This window comes from Columba livia, chromosome 1, assembly GCF_036013475.1.
Source record: "Columba livia isolate bColLiv1 breed racing homer chromosome 1, bColLiv1.pat.W.v2, whole genome shotgun sequence".
NCBI classification, from domain to species: Eukaryota; Metazoa; Chordata; class Aves; order Columbiformes; family Columbidae; genus Columba; species Columba livia.
In genome coordinates, this window is record NC_088602.1 from 197,612,165 (window position 1) to 197,630,812 (window position 18,648).

An 18,648-nucleotide genomic window follows, 5' to 3' on the forward strand; every position below is an offset into this window, starting at 1 on the left:
TAACATACAGGCCTTTAAGTAATTACCATTAGTCCCTATAAATTAAAGAAAACCATGTAATACTGTTCTCTCCTCTTCTTTTTCTGATGGCATAAACATAAAGTGGAAGTCTTTTTAGAAATAGCATTTTTTTTTCTTCGAAAGGCATTTTTTTAAATTAAAAAGGTGCATTCTCACAAAAAGCAACAATAGAGTCACAACTGTCCCTTGAGGAGACACCTTGCTTATCACAGCCTATGGGCTGTCCAGATTTGCAACCAGAGGACATCACCACCACCAAGGGGAAGGAGTCTCTGTGCTCCCACCCAAAGGACAGCCCTGACCATCAGGCCACATCTTTTGGCCCTTGGAAGATAGCAGCAGTCTAGGGACTCCTCCTTTAGGATGCTCCTCATCCATACCTGCTAAGCTAGAAGCAGGAGCCAGCACGAGGCTGGAGTAGACCTCTTGCAACTGAAGATAGGGGGTGCTTCATATTCATGGCTGCTTGTTATGGGGGCTTTGATTTCCCATTGTAAGAGTATCTGAGGAGACTGAGGATAAGATTACTTATATCCTTAGTCTTGTCTTCTTGTCCGTACGGGAGGCATGCTAGTGGTATTTGCTTATTTCAGGATTTTGACTTCCTGATAATTTCCAAGAGACACATGGATACTTTACATGTGGACTAATGCTGGTGAGTCTTTCTCCAGTATCTCCTAACCCAAAAGAGGCCATGGGGTTGTAGTTTATGGGGTGTCAAACCCTCATACACGTGCAGTGTGTGCCAGCGGTACAGACAGAAGGTTGTTTGACGCCAACTCAAGGACAAGTGTTTGCCCTAATCTTCTACCAGCTTCTTAGGATGTAAGCAACCAACACGCTCTAACCACAGACCACTGCCCCAAACTGGTCACCTGAGCATGCAATCAGTGACTGCCAGGACTACAAAAACCTGCCTCACAATCCTGGCCATATGACACCAAAATCTGCCTCTTAAGCACTGTAGGCAGCATCCACAGTCAAATGATTGCTAGCTGCCAAAATGTGTGAGAACTGCGTACACATCCCAGTGCCTGCTTTGGAACATGGCCTTTTGGGCAGAACCCCTCCCTGGTCTGCAGGGATCATGTCCCAAAGCCCTGCTCCATCAGTACAGCATGGGAGACAGCAAGCTGTATCCCATTTTGAACAGAGATCAGAGACCACTGGAGGCAATTAAGTGTTCATGCCTTGTTGTCTCAGCAGGATATTTGCTTACAAGGATGCAGGCAGACTTTCCTGGCATCCAAAAGGCCAGAAGAAGGACTGATTTCTGGCCAGGAAAGTGGAGAACTGGCGCTCTGCTGGCACTCGTACCTGCCATGTCCCCACCACATGCTCCTGCTGTGTTCTCCTGGGTCTGCCCCGGGGCTGTGGCTGTGTCCAGTGGCAACACACGCAGGCAGGGAAATGTTGGGAAGCTGCAAGGGGATTTAGACTTGCCATGTTGTTGCTCAGCAGAAGGTTTTTGTGAAGAGTGGGGAGGTGATGCCCTTTACAGAAGATAGGTTGCCTCTTTTTCTCTTAATTTGAAAGGCAGTTTAAAAAGTGGTGAACATTAGGCTTGACTGTGAAGAGCAAAGTGGGGTGGGTCCCCTTCTGTTGAGTTCTGTTTTGCTTTGAAGTTGTTGGTGTGGTACATTTCTGTGCTTAACCCAAGGAAAATGAGCTGTTGGGTGATTTTGTCTGATATGCTGGTGATCAAATGTTCTGGCAGGAGCTTGTGCCAGCAATGTGAGAGATGATGAGTCTCCAGAAGCTGGTTTTTGCTTATAAGGTGCCAAAACAGATTAGGTTCTTTGATACAAGTAGGTGTTGGGTTCATGGGCTCTGCATGGTATAGACAAATCAGACACAGTGCTGATGCCAAAAGCATTTGTGGCATCGCTGTGAATGCCCTTCTGATAAGTATTTTAATTTTCAAATGCGGATGAATATAACCTTACAGAAAAGGGCCACAGGGACGGTCCTTGAAACCGATGCCCTCTGTTTACTTGCAGAACAGATGTACACATGCAATTGCAAGTAACATACATTTTCCTTAACCCACAGCATTAGCAGGCTCTAGCAAGGTCTGGAATTGTGTTTGAAGTTCAGTCTTCAAGTCCATTTATCTTTGGGCTGAGTGTGCTGACTGTCTGCAATTCAGCAAGCTGGGGCCAGTGTGATGATGCTTTCAGATATACAGATAATGGTCCTTCTGGAGCAGGACTAAGATCAGCTATTTTTGTACAACACAGGCTGCCAAACATCTTTTGATTTCCAGTCCAGCGGTGAAGGGCTCCTAATATCTTTGCTATTATTAGAATCAACCTACAAAATTACAAAGGTGGTGGATGAGCTGAATGCAGAATCCTACACTCAGGGACACTCGGTGAAACTAGTAGGGGGTCAATTTGAAAGAGATCAAAGAAAGTACTTCCTTAGCAGTCGGTAGTGGGCTTCAGGAACTCACTGCCATGTGGTGCTGTGGAAGATGATGGTATCAGCAGGTTCAGAAGGGATTAGGGAGATCCAGGGACAACAGGCCTATTAAAAAGGCAAGTCAGGGATGTACCCTCTGTGGTACCTGTCACGTCAGATCCACAGCTCCAGGTGCTGGTGGAGGATGAGGGGAAGGGGCTGCAGAAACCAGACAGGCTTGCACATGCTCACCCAAGTGCATCTCTCCTCTACATGTGATAAACTACTGTCCTGAGCTAGTTTAGTGTTTTTAATCTAGAAGTGTGTTTTATCCCCAACCCACTGCATGAATATTCAGTTACTACACCATTCTAGAATCCTATGAGCTGACTAATGAGCTCAAAGCAACAAAATCGAACAAGAACCAAGATTATTCTTCTTTCCTGGCTCTGATCCTTAGTCTACTGATGTTTCACTGTATAGGCAGTCCCATCACACTGCTCGTTGCTGATTTCCCAAGTCAACGCTCCCCCTGAACTACGTGTTGTTCTAACACATACGCCATATTACAGCTGTTTATATTACAATGCAAAATCCTAAAGGAACCAAATGAACAAATCTTCCATGGAGTACAGAAAAAGACAGAGATAGTGAAACTTAAATGCTAATGAAATAACGTACAAGTCGGTAACACAAAAACAACCCGCCTACAGCTCTAAAAACTGTTAAGGATAACTCATGCATAGTGCAGCAATTATGGCAATTTCGAGCTTTCTTACATTTTGGAGGCTGAAAAGCAAAACTTTCTCTGCCCCTCACATTTCTTCTTTCCCAACAACTTAGGAAGCAAGCCAGCATGCCGACTTTTAAGTATAAAATAAAACAAACCCAACCGTTGTTTTTAAGCAATAGCCCTCGAGGCCACCCAATAATAGTGTTTCTAAAGCAGTCCTACCTTTGTTTTCCAACTTGAGCTCCTCTGCTAGCAAGCTGTCTTGTCTGTTGCCAAGCACAAATGCCAGAAATGAGAGGATCAGGGCATCCAAGATTCCAATAATCGCCAGGATATATGCCCAGCGGACTGAACAAGCCCCCAGCGTGTACTTGTCTGTCTTTTCACCACACATCCGTTTTACCTCATCTGAATCCCAGCCATCAGGAAAAATCATACAACCCAGGACGAGACAGGCAGCTTGGAGAAAAAAGAAAAGGAAAACAATGGAATAATGAGACCAAACTTCCATTTTGATGAGAACCTACACAGTTATCATTAAAGCAACACACTTTTTCATCCCGAGCTTCAAAGCTAGGTTACTTAAAAACAAGTCACAGAATTTTATGCAGTGATTAAGTATTTAATATAAAAAATAAAGATAGAGCTTCAATCGCACACCTTGCATAAGAAAAGAAAGAGGTTAATCCCGAATCCCTGGCCAGTTTTTGTACCAGTACAATCACATTTTCCTAGTGAGACTGATTTCTTCACTGTAATACGAAAGGCTCACACAGAACAAAAGGGGAAAATGCTTAATAACCTGGATATTCAAAGGAAACACTGGATTACTGTCAAATGATCAGGCAAACAAACAGAGAAAAACAGACGAAAAGAACTACCTGTCATTCCTGGTAATCTAAGTGTTTGTAACACTCATAGGTAATAGTAAGGTGGGATTTTTTGTGAGTTGACAGTACCCCTTTAGCTGAAATATGTTTTATGTATGAGGTTTGTACTCCTAAAAAACACAAGTAATGACATTGTTTTGCAAGGAAAAATAAGCTGTCAACATTGCTGTCAACTTCTGATCTGGTTTACCTGGGGATTCACCACATGACATCTCAAACAAAAAAGCACTGATCTTTTCAACATCAAGAAAAACAAAAAGCCTCTCCCCACATGGAAAGCTAGCTGATATCGACCACCAGCCACCCTGCGTAGGGACAGCCGTACCGTGGTGGGGACAGAGGCGAAGGGCGAGTGTTCATCCATCAGCCTGGGTGACTGCTAAAAGGCCAAACTTAATTTTTAAGCAGCAGAAATTTGCTTGACTCTTGGTTCCCGGAGAAACTGCCCTGCTGTGGGTAGTGTCACGGGCCAAAGTGGCTCTTGTGGAGCAGGCAAAACAGTGTGAAAAGTTTGTTTTTCCAACAGCTCTGTGCTCCACCACCTGAGGCACAGTCAGTCTGGCTGGCCAGCAGCTGCTGTGATGTCCCCTGCCCGGACGCTGGAGCGGGGCTGAGCAGGCACAGCTCTGTGCCCGGCCACCCACACCTCCTGTGGGACATGTGAGCTCTCGGGCAAGGAGAACTCCAGTGTGGCCCCTGCTGGGTTCTGGAGCATAGACACAGCCCTTGCCCCAGCATCTTACCAGCCTGACTATGAAGTAGATTTGAGTTTGGCCTGTGCCTTGGACTGGCACAGGGCTTGCTGTTCAAATGTGCCCCATGGTCACTGGGCAGCAGCCTCCTTGAGGGTTATTTTCTCCTCTTCATACTGGACCGTGGCCTTGTGGGTACCATGACAGCGATGCAGCACCAGGGATTCTGCCCCAAGAGGGTAAAATGTGCCCTGAGGTGGTGATACATCATCACAAAAACATACACGCAAAAGCAAACCCATATGCTGAATCTTCATTGATGTGGTCTCTCCCCGCTGAGTCACTAGCTGAGAAAATCCACGAGCCGGGAAAACATGCCAATATGCCAGTCTCATAGGACTGAATATATATCTGAACATAAAACCTCCGTAGGACCTGGCTTCTCACTGCCCTTCTTAGTACAGCTGATAAGCTACAATGGATCCTAAACCATATTTTATAAGTCTTAATATTATATTGGTGCACTGTACTATAAATTGCAGGTATATGTGTTAATTAAGAAGAATACATTGTGTGGCTTTCGGCCTTTTAAACAGTTGCTGAACCGGATCTCCAATTGGAAAACATAGTTTATAGAGTACCTTGTGCAACCAACAGCTGCCGTTGCTTTGGGAATTGCAACAAGTTCTTGTCTTTTCTGGACAAGCATAAGCACCGTCATTTTACATCCTTCTAATGCCCACAAAACAAAACCATACCTGCACTGAATCAATATGATGAAATACTGGAAAAGAGATGTGCAAACAGAGCTCAGGAATGGTATTTTCATTTTGACAGCTACACAATTGCTGCAGACAAAGCTTTGAAAGCATGTCTGCAGAAAGCATCTGGCGTAGCATAAAAGCTGCACCTAAGGCATTTGACAAGTTCTTCCCGAGCAGTTAATTTGTGTGAAAATATAACAGCTTATAATACTTTCAAGGACAATTAGGCTTAAAAACAAGGAAAATTAGATAAGGACTGATTTACTCAGAACATGCAGGTTGGACAAATTGTAAGATGCCTATTGTCTGCCTTAACTCATTTACACTATTTCATAAGATCTTCCAAAGGTTTTAGATACAAACTGTAAAATAGTTTTGCGCTCTTGAGCTGATCACACATGCTTCCAGAAAGACCATTTCTTGCAGTCAACACATAAGCGCTGGGGACTCCACTGAAACGATGCAGCAAATGCTACTGGTGTTAGTGAAAATGTCCACATTTACCCAGGCAACTGGTGACAAAAGTTTGATTTACTATGTAACAACAACTACCAAAGCCAGTATACTTTCATTAATCGTCCTCAAAATGAGAGGAAGCTTAATGCTTATTTAATGACCAATAGATGTGGGATTTTTCTGCTAATTGTGCAAGAATAATTAGCAAAAACTGACGTCTCTGTGGTTTTTTATTACATAGCACATCAGACATATGTTCTCAGTAGTTCCTAAAAATAATTTAACTTTGTTCTTTTCCACCTAGGTAATTAAAAATACGGGCCCTTATCTCAGGAACTCAGTGCACAGCTTCCCAGCTGTGTTCCTCAGCTTTCCAATTAACTCTGCTTTCCTGAATTCTGTTCCTGCATGCGTTGATATACCTGCTTAACTTTCTGGAGTCATTCTGTTGATTATAGTTGGACCTCTCTTGGTAATAAGACACACAGGTAAATGGTGTCTGGACTAGATCTCTTTGCATAAAGGCAGATATCAAAGACGGGATATTATTTTTTTGTCCTTTGCCTATACAGTTTAGTTGCTTTTTACTAGATGACTGCTTGGTTAACATCTTCAGATGCAGGAATTATATCTTACCCATAGAGGTTAACATAAGTAAGATTAGTCAACCCCCAGTCTTCACTTGCTAAGGGAATATTTGCACTGAATGCCTTTAAGAATAGTCTTGTTCCATAATATGAAACAGGTAATGATTCATTTATCAACTACAAGACCAAAAAGACAGGTATGAAATCCACCTACAGATTTACTTTGTATTGCTAGGAATTTTTACATTTTAATCCCTCTAGAGGATTAGACTTCTCTCTAGAAGGAAATTACTTTCAGTTTTATACAAATTTGAAAATCTTAAAACATTTAATGCAATTTCAGTGAAACTGTTAAGAGATGATTTTATAACACATGCATGGGTCCACTGTCTCTAAAGGCGATGTAACTGAAATGGAAATGTAACGAAATGGAAATGTTTACTACTATTCAGTTCTAACAAATTCAGAAACTTTTGGATTTGGAAAGCTCACCTGCTGAATGAAAAGACTGAAATAATCAGTTCCTACAGCTATTTGGTTCAAAAGTAAGGAAGAAGCTAAATATATGTTGGTTGAAGGCAGTCTTCTGTGTGTGGGCTGAATAGGCGGGATTAGCACCATCTTCCTGAGCTCACAGACAGCCCAGCCCAGGACCCCTGTGGCTCATCAGGAGAAGCAGCAGGGGGACATTGATAAGTGACTGATTAGTGTCACTGACATCATTTGGAACTATTTGGGCAACTGTAAAACTTCTTTCAAAAATCATATCCACATCATTTTCCCTATGGTTGCTTGAGAAGCTCCTGGCAGGAATAGTGACTTTGTGACGATGGCCCTGGGCTTCCTCCAGTCCTTCTAATTTTCTTACAAGATGTGAGGTAACAAAAAATTTCTCCTATGTATTGCAGTCTGGTAAAGCTTTTCAAATAATTAGTAAATAGTAGTTAAACATGCCTGACATATATTTATGTCTCTTCTTAAAAGCTATTTTTCTCATATAAACTGCAAACAGAAGCTGTCACATGGTTTTCCTTTAGGGCTCTGAGTGACAAGACAAATTATTCGTACTAAGAGAGGGAGTCCAGGATTTTACCTCCTTGGACGAAAGGATGCAGATGTGACACTTTGAGAGATTGGAAACAGACACTGAATTGTTGCTGGCACTGACATTCTTGTGACTCTGACCAACCTAATATTATCACAGCCCATGCTCTGTGCAGAGCTCAAATGGTAATTAGCAAGCAAGTAGTTCATGATCCTATGGTTGTGCCCAATATGGTGACAGATTAATTTTATATAATTGCATGGAATGAGGTTCTATTTATAAAAAGGCTGACTGTTATACAAGAAACCAGTGCTGAGAAATTCCCGCTGGCAGGACACCTCTCTCATCTTCATTCTTTTCCTGACAACATACCCAATTTGACTACATGTAGAGTACGATGATGGCAAGCTTCCTGACTAGAGTCAAAAGAACAGAATGGGAATTACACTGAGCAGCTATTTTATTTCCATACCCGCATATGCAAGAGCCTCCAAGCCTCCATGGTTCCAAAAACTAAGGTATTTGCTTTCACACTTTTTCTAAATGGTATTTACAAAATCAGTGACCCATTAAACTCCAATAAACTGAGCATTGGCTAGCCACGTTGGTGAACTTCTAGGATAGAGTGAAATGAAAGGTGAGGACTCTGGCAGGGGACACTCATTAGAACTACTGTCAGGAGCTTGTGCAAAAGAAGGAAGGAAGGAAGGAAGGAAGGGAGGAAGGAAGGAAGGAAGGAAAGAAGGAAGGGAGAAAGGAAGAAAAAGAGAAAGAAAGAGAGAAAGAAAGAAAGAGAAAGAGAGAAAGAAAGAGAGAAAGAAAGAAAAAGAAAGAGAGGAAGAGAGAAAGAGAGGAAGAGAGGAATCAATCAATCAATCAATCAATAAATAAATAAATAAATAAAGAAAGAAAGAAAAAGAAAGAAGAAAGAAAAGAAGGGTAAGGGGAGGTGGCTGAAGACACAGGGTCAGCTACAGTTCTGAATACAGACCTGAATGAACACAGCAGCTGCATGTCCATGCTTTGAGTGATATGGACTGTATTAATGAGTGAGATAATAAGTTGGATAACAGAAATATGGCTGTCCAACAGCCATTGCCAAAGACAAGCACTAAAGAGCACGAGTTGTTCAGAAAGACAGAAACAACTGGGAAAGTAAAGCAACATTATATGTGAGGGATGTGTTAAGCTGTAAAGAGTAGCAAAGATAGTGCAATGTACTCCAGTTAAGATCACTTGGGGGAAGAATTGTAAGGGAAATTTTACTGCACTAAGGGGCCCTGTTTTAGACCTAAAGTGTTGGATTCATGTATGGATAGAGATTTCTTTGATATGAGAGAGACGGATAATCTGTGAGGGCTTGTATTATCATGGGAACATTCAACTTCCAAGTTTTGATCATTAGCCACGATAATTAAACTTTGTAATGCAGTTCTATGAATAATTTAGTTAATGCAACAACTATCTTAGCTTGAGCATAAGGATAATGGAAGAGTATCACAGATTTTGATGAGTCTGTGGCAGGTGATTCACAAGGTGTATCCCAATGACCCACTGCGAAAGACCACAACTTCTGGTGTTCCAGCCGTGATTATACACAATAGGTAGTTACAGTGCCTTGTCCAGAAAAAATACAAAAAGCAGGGAGTATTAGTGGATGCAGGCTTAATCACCATGTGGGTAAAAAGTCCCTAGAAATGTCACAACAACGACCTGCTAACAGCTATAGCAGAGGTAGATGACTAACTGTTAAAATAAGGGCAAACTGAAATGATATACAACAGGAGATTAAGTATTTCTTAACAACGAAGCAGGTATGGAAGGTGGTATAGCTAGAAGCCCACAGACAGGTAGGTTTCAAAAGTGACATTTACACTGTTTCACCTCCTGTGGTGTCCACTGGCCCTGGGATCTAATAATTTATTTTCTCCTGGTTTTTCTGTTTGAAGTGTCTCAAATAACATGAAAACAACTGTGTCACAGCGCACCAGAGTTTTTCAAACATGTTTTTGTATCACAGAAGGTGTGTTATGAGCTCTGTGTGTCAGCCGAAGGTCTGTGTCCAGAGGTCACAGGAACGACAAAGGTGTTTGCAAACGCGTGTGCTCTGCGGGCCACAGCCGGGCAGTCAGCCCTCATGAGGCTGGGTTGTTTGACCATGTGGGGATATCCAAAAGCCACTTTTCCCACATGCTAGAGTCTCTTGAAAAAGAACTGTATAAGTAATATCACAGCCACCTAACGCAATTTTTGCTTGGCTTTGCTTGGTAACAAAACTTACTATTGAAAATGTTTATTTTGAATGCTGTCACAGTGGCATGTTAGAGCTTTCTAATTTGATGTTAACTTCTTTTTGTAGAATCTGGTCTTTAACCAAACCATATCAAGCCATAGCATACTGAAATGTACTAGATTTAATTAATGAATAAACTCAGTGCAAATGCACTGAGGGCTACAGCAGACAGACTGTAGAATAGGTGCTATTACGAATGGCATAGGCTAGACATCTCCTGAGATTTAAACAGCTGACATTTTACCACAAGTTACTGATCCAAGTATGAAGCTATTTCAAACATGGTTTTGATAAAAGGAAGGAAGAGCTGAAAATAATCTTACTTTCAGTGACCATGAGTCAATTCAATTTAAATAAAATGAGAATATGAATAAAAATTTTCCTGAAGCAGGGTTTCAAAAATGCATATTTCAGAGGGACAAAGCTAAAGAAACTAGCTCACAAGTGAACTAGATGGAAGAGGTCCATACTTAATTGCAGGGAATGCCTTGGATTTCTTTCAGACAAAGATGCAAATTTTTTGAAGTGTCTTGAGAAGATGAATAAAATTCCAGAGGTACTTTCAGCTCTATCTGAATGAGCAGCAAAATATGTTTCCTCCCACCCTCATTACCTATCGCCTCAAAAAACCTTGGGAAAAGAAAAGAAGAAAAGATGCGAGCACAGGCCTAGAAATGAAAGTAAAAGGGACATTAGCAAAGAAAGACACATTTTGGAGGTTAGATAATGCAGGCCTATAAGACAGCTTGACAAAAGTCAAGCTGTGCTAAAACTTTCCAGAGAAATTGAAAGAAGAACTCAAATAATCTCCATTTATGTTAACACAGAAAGAAAAAGAACGGAAATGGAGAGAGGCTGGGGCTAAGAACTAATTCTTTGCCTCATTTTTCAATGAAGAGGAAGACAGAGAACAGGAGGACAATATCCTGACAGCTGATGGGCAGAAGGATTCGGAAACAAGAACTCCTGCCTCCACGCCCACAGCAAACCTAAAATGATCATAACGTGCTCAAGCTTGGAGGAATGGACCCTCCAACCCCAAATACTGAAATAACCAACACACTGAACTGCAGAGCTGGTATGAAGGTTTTTAAAAACAAATTGATTGGTGAGGCACTGGAGAAGAGTATATGTGGTATCTAATTTTTAGAAAAACAAAATAAAATTGAGAATTTTAAGGTATTTGGAGCAAACACTCACTCATCAGTTGGATCTCTGTTCTTTGAATAATTAATGAAGGAAAGAATAAGGACATGGAAAGAAATACAAGTGGGGTGATGTTAGCATGGTTCTATCTGACAGCTAGGAAGCAGTAACTTTATAAAAGAAAGCTAAGTAACGTGCTCTTCAGAAAGCATTTCATACTGTGTCATATAGAAACATTCATTAACCTGGAGAAGAGAGAGTTTAGCATGAGAATTTAAGGTGCTTTGGGTACCTGTTCATGGGGAGCTGGCATTTTTTGCTTGAAGGAGTCTCGAGCTATTGTGAGCATACATGCTGGGCATCTCAAGGATCAGGCTGGGTGTCAATCATTTTGTGTTTTCTTTAGGAGCTTTGGCAAGAGTGGCCCTCCACTGAAGAGAGACACTATCAGTGCAGAAGACTATTAGGACAAGTGGTAAAGAAGGGGAAACATACGAGTATGTTGAACAGCCCTTCGAGGACCGTGAGTCACCAGTAAAATGCATGCATGAGAATGGTGAACATGAGTGCTGGCAGTATCAGAGACAGTTTTTTCAGCATAATGTAAGCCCTAGAGCCATCTGGTGCTAGTAGTCTCTAATCTTTAAAAGAGTGATTTTTGGAACAACCAGTTAATCAGGGCAAGGTTATTTTAAGATGTGATGTGGTACTTTAGGAAAGGTACTGCATGATGCTGTAACTGCCCATGAGAAGGGGACTAGATCTGATGTTTTAGTAGGTCTTTTCCAGGCCCATGTTCTTACGAGGAGACTGAGAAATAAACATCTTTCCAATCAATAAAGATAGATATCTAAGGGGAATAGCAGCCAAAGTATTAGGAGCTAGATGGAACTACAGAAAGCTAAGATGAAAAATAGTGTTGTCTACGTCAAACTAAAAAAATCTAACAGAGTAAATGAGGGTAAGAGGCAAAGAAGGGGAACACTACTGGGCTGTCTCCCTGTGGTCTTAATATAAATTTGCCCTTTTCTTTCTTTATTAAAGGTTTGAAAATGTGATGGCAAAGAAAGAGGCATAAAGTGTCTGGCATAAATTGCCAGACATCAAGCAATTACAACTGCCTGGTTTTGTACTTGAGGAGGACACAACTACAGCTTGTTTCTGAAGCTGTTGCAAGAAAATCTGAACATGCTGGTGAGTGGGGAAGTCTGGGAGTGCACCAGCTGTGATTTTCAGGATAAACATGGCAAAGTTCTGCAGGCTTCTGAGGTGGAAGCAAGATTCAGAAGCAAGAGATATTAAAACAAAAAGGGGATTTCTTCTACAACTAAGTCTGTAGTAGATTCTGTAATAAATACCACTGTTTAAGTCTTTTGGTCCTTAAAACTAACAACCTTGCATCCAGTAAGAACTCATGCACCTAAAAGGAGGTGAAAACCTCTAAAAAAACATGTTATGTTCCCTAGAAAGCAGATCTGCATTCCTTATTGTGTTGGTGCACTGAAGAATTTTATAAGTACAAGAGAATGGATCCCAGAGACGGGGGAAGAACTATGTAACTGGAGGAGCAGTCTTGGCACCTGAACAAATGGATATAAATCATCCAGGAATACATTTATGCTGTAAAGTAGAAGGCGGTTTTGAGTTGTCAAAGGAGAGGTTCTGGCACAACCTCTCAGTAGCTGTAGCCAGGCCAAAAAGTTTTAAGTTGTCCAAGTTGATACTGTTAAATAGTCATTAAAGATGGAGTTTACTCAGCATATTAACAAATTATTAGGATGTGTTTCTTTATGAGGTGAGATTCAGCTAATCTAGGCCTTTAAGAGAGCTTCAAGGTCTACATTTCTCAGTCTTACACCATGTATCTTCAGACATCAGAAACCTGGGATCCTCACTCTCCTCAGCACACAAGCTTTGCCGCAGCTGCAGAGCTGGACAGGACAAGGTGAACATCACCCGTCCGAGCCTCAGGGCAGAAGCAGCACTAAAGGGAAACTCCAGGCTTGAGCACTACGGCCATTTTGTGGAAGAGCCTCAGATTTATTTTTGTTTGACCATAAATTCAACAAAACTCTCTACCTGGGTAAACCCTGCCCTGTATTGTAAGAGCAAAGCTTCTTACTGTTTTTCCTCCTGCCATTACCCTGTGAAACCAGTTCAGCTTACACTGCACAGCCATTGAGTTCAGAACCAGCAAGGCTTCCCTAGAGCTACCAAACTCCATCCACACTACTGCAATCATCCACTGCAGGGGTTTGATTGTGTCTCACCTGGTACGCGCCACAAGCGCACTAACAGCAATAGCATATCAGTGATGCATCAAAGAACCAGCCCACACAGACTTGCTGCTCCAGAGAAACATCTGGTACAACATCCTGGTCATGTTCACAGCTTCATTTACATGACCACTTAAGGGTATTTGACAGTCATGATTAGAAATTATTAGAAAACAGGGTAACTCACTCATCCAGTACATGAAATAGCATGGGTCAGTGGGCAACAACTGAGTGAATGATTTCAAAACAGCCACCAAGAATTCAACCAATTGTTATCTGACCTCTGCTTCACTGGCTGTCATGCCATGACAGAAACATGAATGATAAAAAACACTTGCAAGAGAAAATGAAATATAATAAAAGGAGAGGGGCAGGGACAAAATTTTCTTAAATGTGCTCCTGGTCACTGGCCAGCTGGAAAAACCTCTCCTACAGAAGCTGATTGAGAGATTCAAGAAGTTGTTTGGCAGTAGCTAAGATAAATGGCCAATGGTGAGATTTCTCTGCTCTAAGCTGAGACGCAGGTTCATGGTCACTGCTACATTCTCTGCCAAAGCATGGCTATGATTCCTAGAATATAATGCACCATGATAAGGAAATTTGATTTAATGTTGAAAGGAGAAGTGGTTTAAGATCTACCATTTATAGGCATTCAACCCCCTGTTTGAAGGTATGGCAGTCACATTCCCTTTGCCCTCACTGGGAGCTTTGTGTTCCCCATGTACTTTAGTGGAGAAAGAGAAGTTTCAGAGGAAATGACCGAAGGCAAATAGAAAGATAACGTGACAGACAATTGCATTGCTCTGTCATGAGCAAGGGAAAAGGAAGTAGCTGGAGAAGAAAGCAGAAGGTTCTTGTCCCTTTTGTCTTTTGTAAAGCGTTAATTTTTTGCTAGAAATTACCTGCAGTTGACTAAATGCTATGCTTTCCTTGACAAGTGCGAACAGTGCTCACCCTCTCTGAGACACTGACTCACCCTCCAAGTACTAAAATCTGTTCAGGATGCCCAGGGCTGGGGCATCCCTCAGTGTACCCTCCCAGAAGGGGCACTTGGGCGAGAGGACTTTGGCTTGCTGGACATGGGAAGATCTAGCTCCAGATTGGTTTCACTCCCTTTTTAAGAATCAGCAGCCTTCCCAAAGCCAGCCAGCACCCTGCTCCCTATCTCCTCTGAATGAGGGGACCCACACTTGTGTATTAGGGTGGTTTCTGGGACAGGAAAAAGGTGAGACAGGGTTCAAAGCATGTTTACGTCGCAGGCAAGTGAAGCGGGTAATGCAAAGTTAAAGGCCTGCAGAGGGGAGGACCTCAGTATGTGGACAAGATAGGCAGCCGGGATGCACCAACAGAGGCAGTGTCCTCTGCAAAGAGAGAGGTGGAAGCAAAAGGAGGCAGCCTTGCTCTTGTGCTGGAAATGTTAAGGTTTAACTAAAGTCATTACAATCATTCAAATCTGATTTTCAAAGCAGTGCTAGCCGATATTGCAAATGGACTGGCACAGAGGCAAGGCAAGTTCTGAACGGACGATAAAGGCATCGACTTTTGTATAGCTCCTTTCAATGCCCCTGAGGAGCACACATATATCTTTATGCCCGCACAGCTTGCCACATGCCATTCTTCACTTATCTCTGCTACAGCTCTTCTTCATCTCCTAACAGCTTTGCTCAGAAGAAAAGAGAAATGAACAATAGGTCCTGAGACCACTCGGCTGCATTGCTTCTTCATTAAAGTTGACATTTGGCAGTGAGACTCTCCTGCCTTTCAGGAGCTGATGCCTGATTGAAGCTAACAGCAGCAGAGGTGTTGGGGCAGCAATGTCTGAGCATCTGAGCTTTGGATGGTGGGAGAATGAGACCAGTAGCACTGGCGATGTTTTTCTCTCTTGCCTTTTTCCTGTTAAAGGCAAGACTACCCTCTGACCTGGGGCCAACCCTATGAGGTTGCTGAGCCTCCTGAACTCATCGCTTTTGACAAGTCAGAGTTGAGAAAATATTTGAAAAAATGTGGAAGAAATCTGCATTATTTTTGTGAATATTTTACTATTATATATCTATATTGGCAAGCACATATCATCTTCCATTTGCTATCAAGGCCGCCTGATCAATAACATGTCCTATTTTGTTCAGTATAACTGCAAACAGTCCTTGCCTGGATGCTTTGGTAATCCCAATTCTCCCGTTGGTTCCTAACTTGGAGGGTTAATTCTGGAATTTCTTTTAACTTCTATAGAAGTGCACTTCTGTGTCTTCATTTTTTTTAGTCTTGCTGGTTAACACAAAGATTTGCATTATACAGCAAAGCTTATCAGTATGGTTGTCAGCAAATCCTTATGTGCATGCACATGCAAATTCAGTTCCTCTTTAGGTTTATGATATCAAGTTGAAATGCCTTTTTGAACATTTTTCTAAGTGCTGCACGTGTACTGTTCTAGTGCTGCAATGCCTATGAGGTAAAGAAACCCTCAGTACTTCCAACACAGCAAACAACCACGCTGGTGCTGATTTCCAGCACTGGTGCCCAGAAGTCACAGAAAATAGATCTCCCTCCATTTAAAATTACTAGCATATGGCTACTAATATACCACTGGTGATTTCTGTCTTAGACATTAAGATGGCTGTCCAGACATTGAAAGGACTGGAATAATGTAAGGCAATGCAAGGCAAAGGGAAAATCTGACAATTCTACCAAAACCAAAAGATAGATCATACAGCCTTAATGATATAAATATTTGATTCACATCTATCAAAACATTACTAGCTCAATATGTTTTCAGCCTGTCGAGAACCACATTTAGTATCCATCCATGTAACTGCTCAGACAACAGTGAACTTTATTCTTAGTCAAGTCTGAAAGGCAGAATGAGCCACAGATGCAAAGGGCATCTTGGTCTCCTTGGAGCACAACTGGCACAGCCACCCTCCCACTCCGACCACGCTGCTCTGAAAAAACGTTGTTTGCAGTAATGCCTTTTTAAAAATTAATTTCTCCAGACCACTCTGGAGAAGCACATTTGTGCCTGTGCAACATCCATGCTGGTTCACAAATGTATCCAGTCACAGGAAAGTTTCCTGCTAACATTTCTCTGCATGTGGAGTGGAATCCTGGTTTGAATGATAACTAATGACATGCTGCAATTCAATAAATCCATTGCATCAAGTTTCTTAACACTGTGCAGATGCGACTCTTTCCAGCTTTGCAGAAAACCAAGGGTAGGGAAATGGACATCTAACAGTGCCAGATGAACGTAACCTCAGCTGTTGATACAAGACTACAGCACTGACCAGAGAAGTTATACTGACCTTGCTCAGTGGTTAAATTGGACAATAACGGGTCCATTATTGTCCCAATAACGGGGACAATATTGGGGTCCATTACTAGATTTATTTTTTGGTTAGCAAGAAAATACTGTTTGAAATTGTACTAATAGTGTAACCATGGGAACAAAATAATAAAGTGCTCGTATAAATTTGGTGGACGTAATTTGTGTATCCAAGAATTATGTTGTCATGTGTTAACTTATGTGCTCCTGAAAATGAATGCATGAATTAGTTAAAAGGCACAATTAAGGACTGTTTCTTTGAAGCTTTCCCTTGCATGACACTGGGACTCCAGTGGTGTCCCTGTACCAGCTTGGGGGCACCTTGCTGCTGCCTGGCAGGGCTGAGATAGGCAGGGCAAACAATTACCCTTATTTTACAAATTAAAAAAAAAAACAAACAAACCAAAAACTAGTATTTTCCTTCTACTTAAGCAAACCATTGTTTCTGTAATAATATCCTTGTGGCCAGTCAGAAACAAACCTAAGAAATGTAATAATTCCTCTTGAATTTAACCAACCTGATCTGACAGTGAGCAGATCTTTCTGGCCAAACCTATGCAAAGCCATACTCACAGTCTTGTGCAGAAAGACACACTAATGGCCTCACTCAATTCTGTTTCAGCTTCTCTCAATATAGATTTGCTGCCCCTACATCCGTTGCCAGCCAGGGCTGCCAGCTAATGCCTTCCCTCTTACCAGTGTCAAAGTATGTCTCATTTTTAGCAGCACTGAGTGAAACATGTTGTCTGAAAATTTTTTTGCCAATAAAGAGTGCAGCAGGTCAGTGGGAACATTTCAAATACTCAGGCTGATCATTGTGAACTGTACCAACTGAATAAAATCCAAAAACATTTCTGAGAAAAATTCTAAGTGCTTTGTTTTTATTGACAATCCCTCAAAAATAAAGTGCATTTTCATCAGAGATAGAAAATATGTAATTTGAGGTTTATCTGCAATTGTTTTTTCTTACCGAGTTTTTCAGTGCACAGCTCTAGAAATGCCACTTTCCACACCCAGGTGCTCTGCAGCCCCTGCTGTGTGCTCCACATGTGGCCCCAGACTGGACCACCTGCTGAGGTCTGGTCCAGAAACACGTGCTCCCTTCCAGCACCCACAGCTGGGAAGTAAATGCCTGTAGCAAGCTGCCGATGTCCACGCTCTGCTCCTTCTGCATGTTCGCTTTCTCAGTGTCGCATAAGCAAATGCTGTAGCAGTTTTAGGAGCTTCATAAAACAGATCAACTGTCCCATATATGAGCGAGATCTCAGCTGATGCAACTGCAGAAATTTAAGCTAATTCGTAGCACTGGTTTCACTGGGTGCCGATGGGGCAGTTTTTCTGGGATGGCTTTCTGTTTATAAAACCCAGCTTGGCAAGGGCAGCTAAATGTATGCAGCTCCTAGGGGAAGGGCAAGGCTAGAAATAGTCCTCTTAGAAGTTCCTACTGCAGGCATGGCTTGGAGCAAAAATTTCATTTAGATATTCCTCAGCCTCTCCTTTCACTTATTGTTCTATTTCTCATAGCTCCAGCAGAAACATGGTGATCTTTACTGTGTTTGAATGGTAACATCATTCTTATCAAATGCCTGTAGACTTTTAAAATTATTTCTAAGAATTTTGCTTACTTTGCTGACCATTCCTAGTCACGGAGTTATCCATATAATCACAGAATCACACAAAATCACAGAATGTTAGGGATTGGACGGGACCTCGAAAGATCATCTAGTCCAATTCCCCCTTCAGAGCAGGAACACCTAGAATAATGGTTTAAGTATCTGCCATATAGCCTGCTTTTGCTTGTTCAGTGCCTGTTTGCTGGTGTAAGGTCTGACTACTTTGCTTTCATATTCACAAGACATACAGTAATTTTTCTTGTGATTTCCCTCCTCTCCTGCACACTATCCATCAGCACATCTTTCGTCCTCTTATATTTGAGTTATAGATTACAGGTTCCTTCTTCACCTTCTCTCCCACCTTTAGTGTCTTCTTAATCTTGATTAGGAAAGTGATTAGGTTAAGTTTA

General features: G+C 41.8%; 1 protein-coding gene across 3 annotated transcripts in view; it reads right to left on the reverse strand.

The window, feature by feature from the left end:
• The window catches only part of LHFPL3 (LHFPL tetraspan subfamily member 3), a 250,195-nt gene that overhangs the window by 79,221 nt on the left and 152,326 nt on the right, over positions 1–18,648 (reverse strand). For all 3 annotated transcript variants that reach the window (XM_065049085.1, XM_065049083.1, XM_065049084.1), the window contains exon 2: positions 3,380–3,616. In XM_065049085.1, the coding sequence (XP_064905157.1) occupies positions 3,380–3,616 (237 nt within the window). The remainder of the gene's footprint in view (positions 1–3,379; positions 3,617–18,648) is intronic.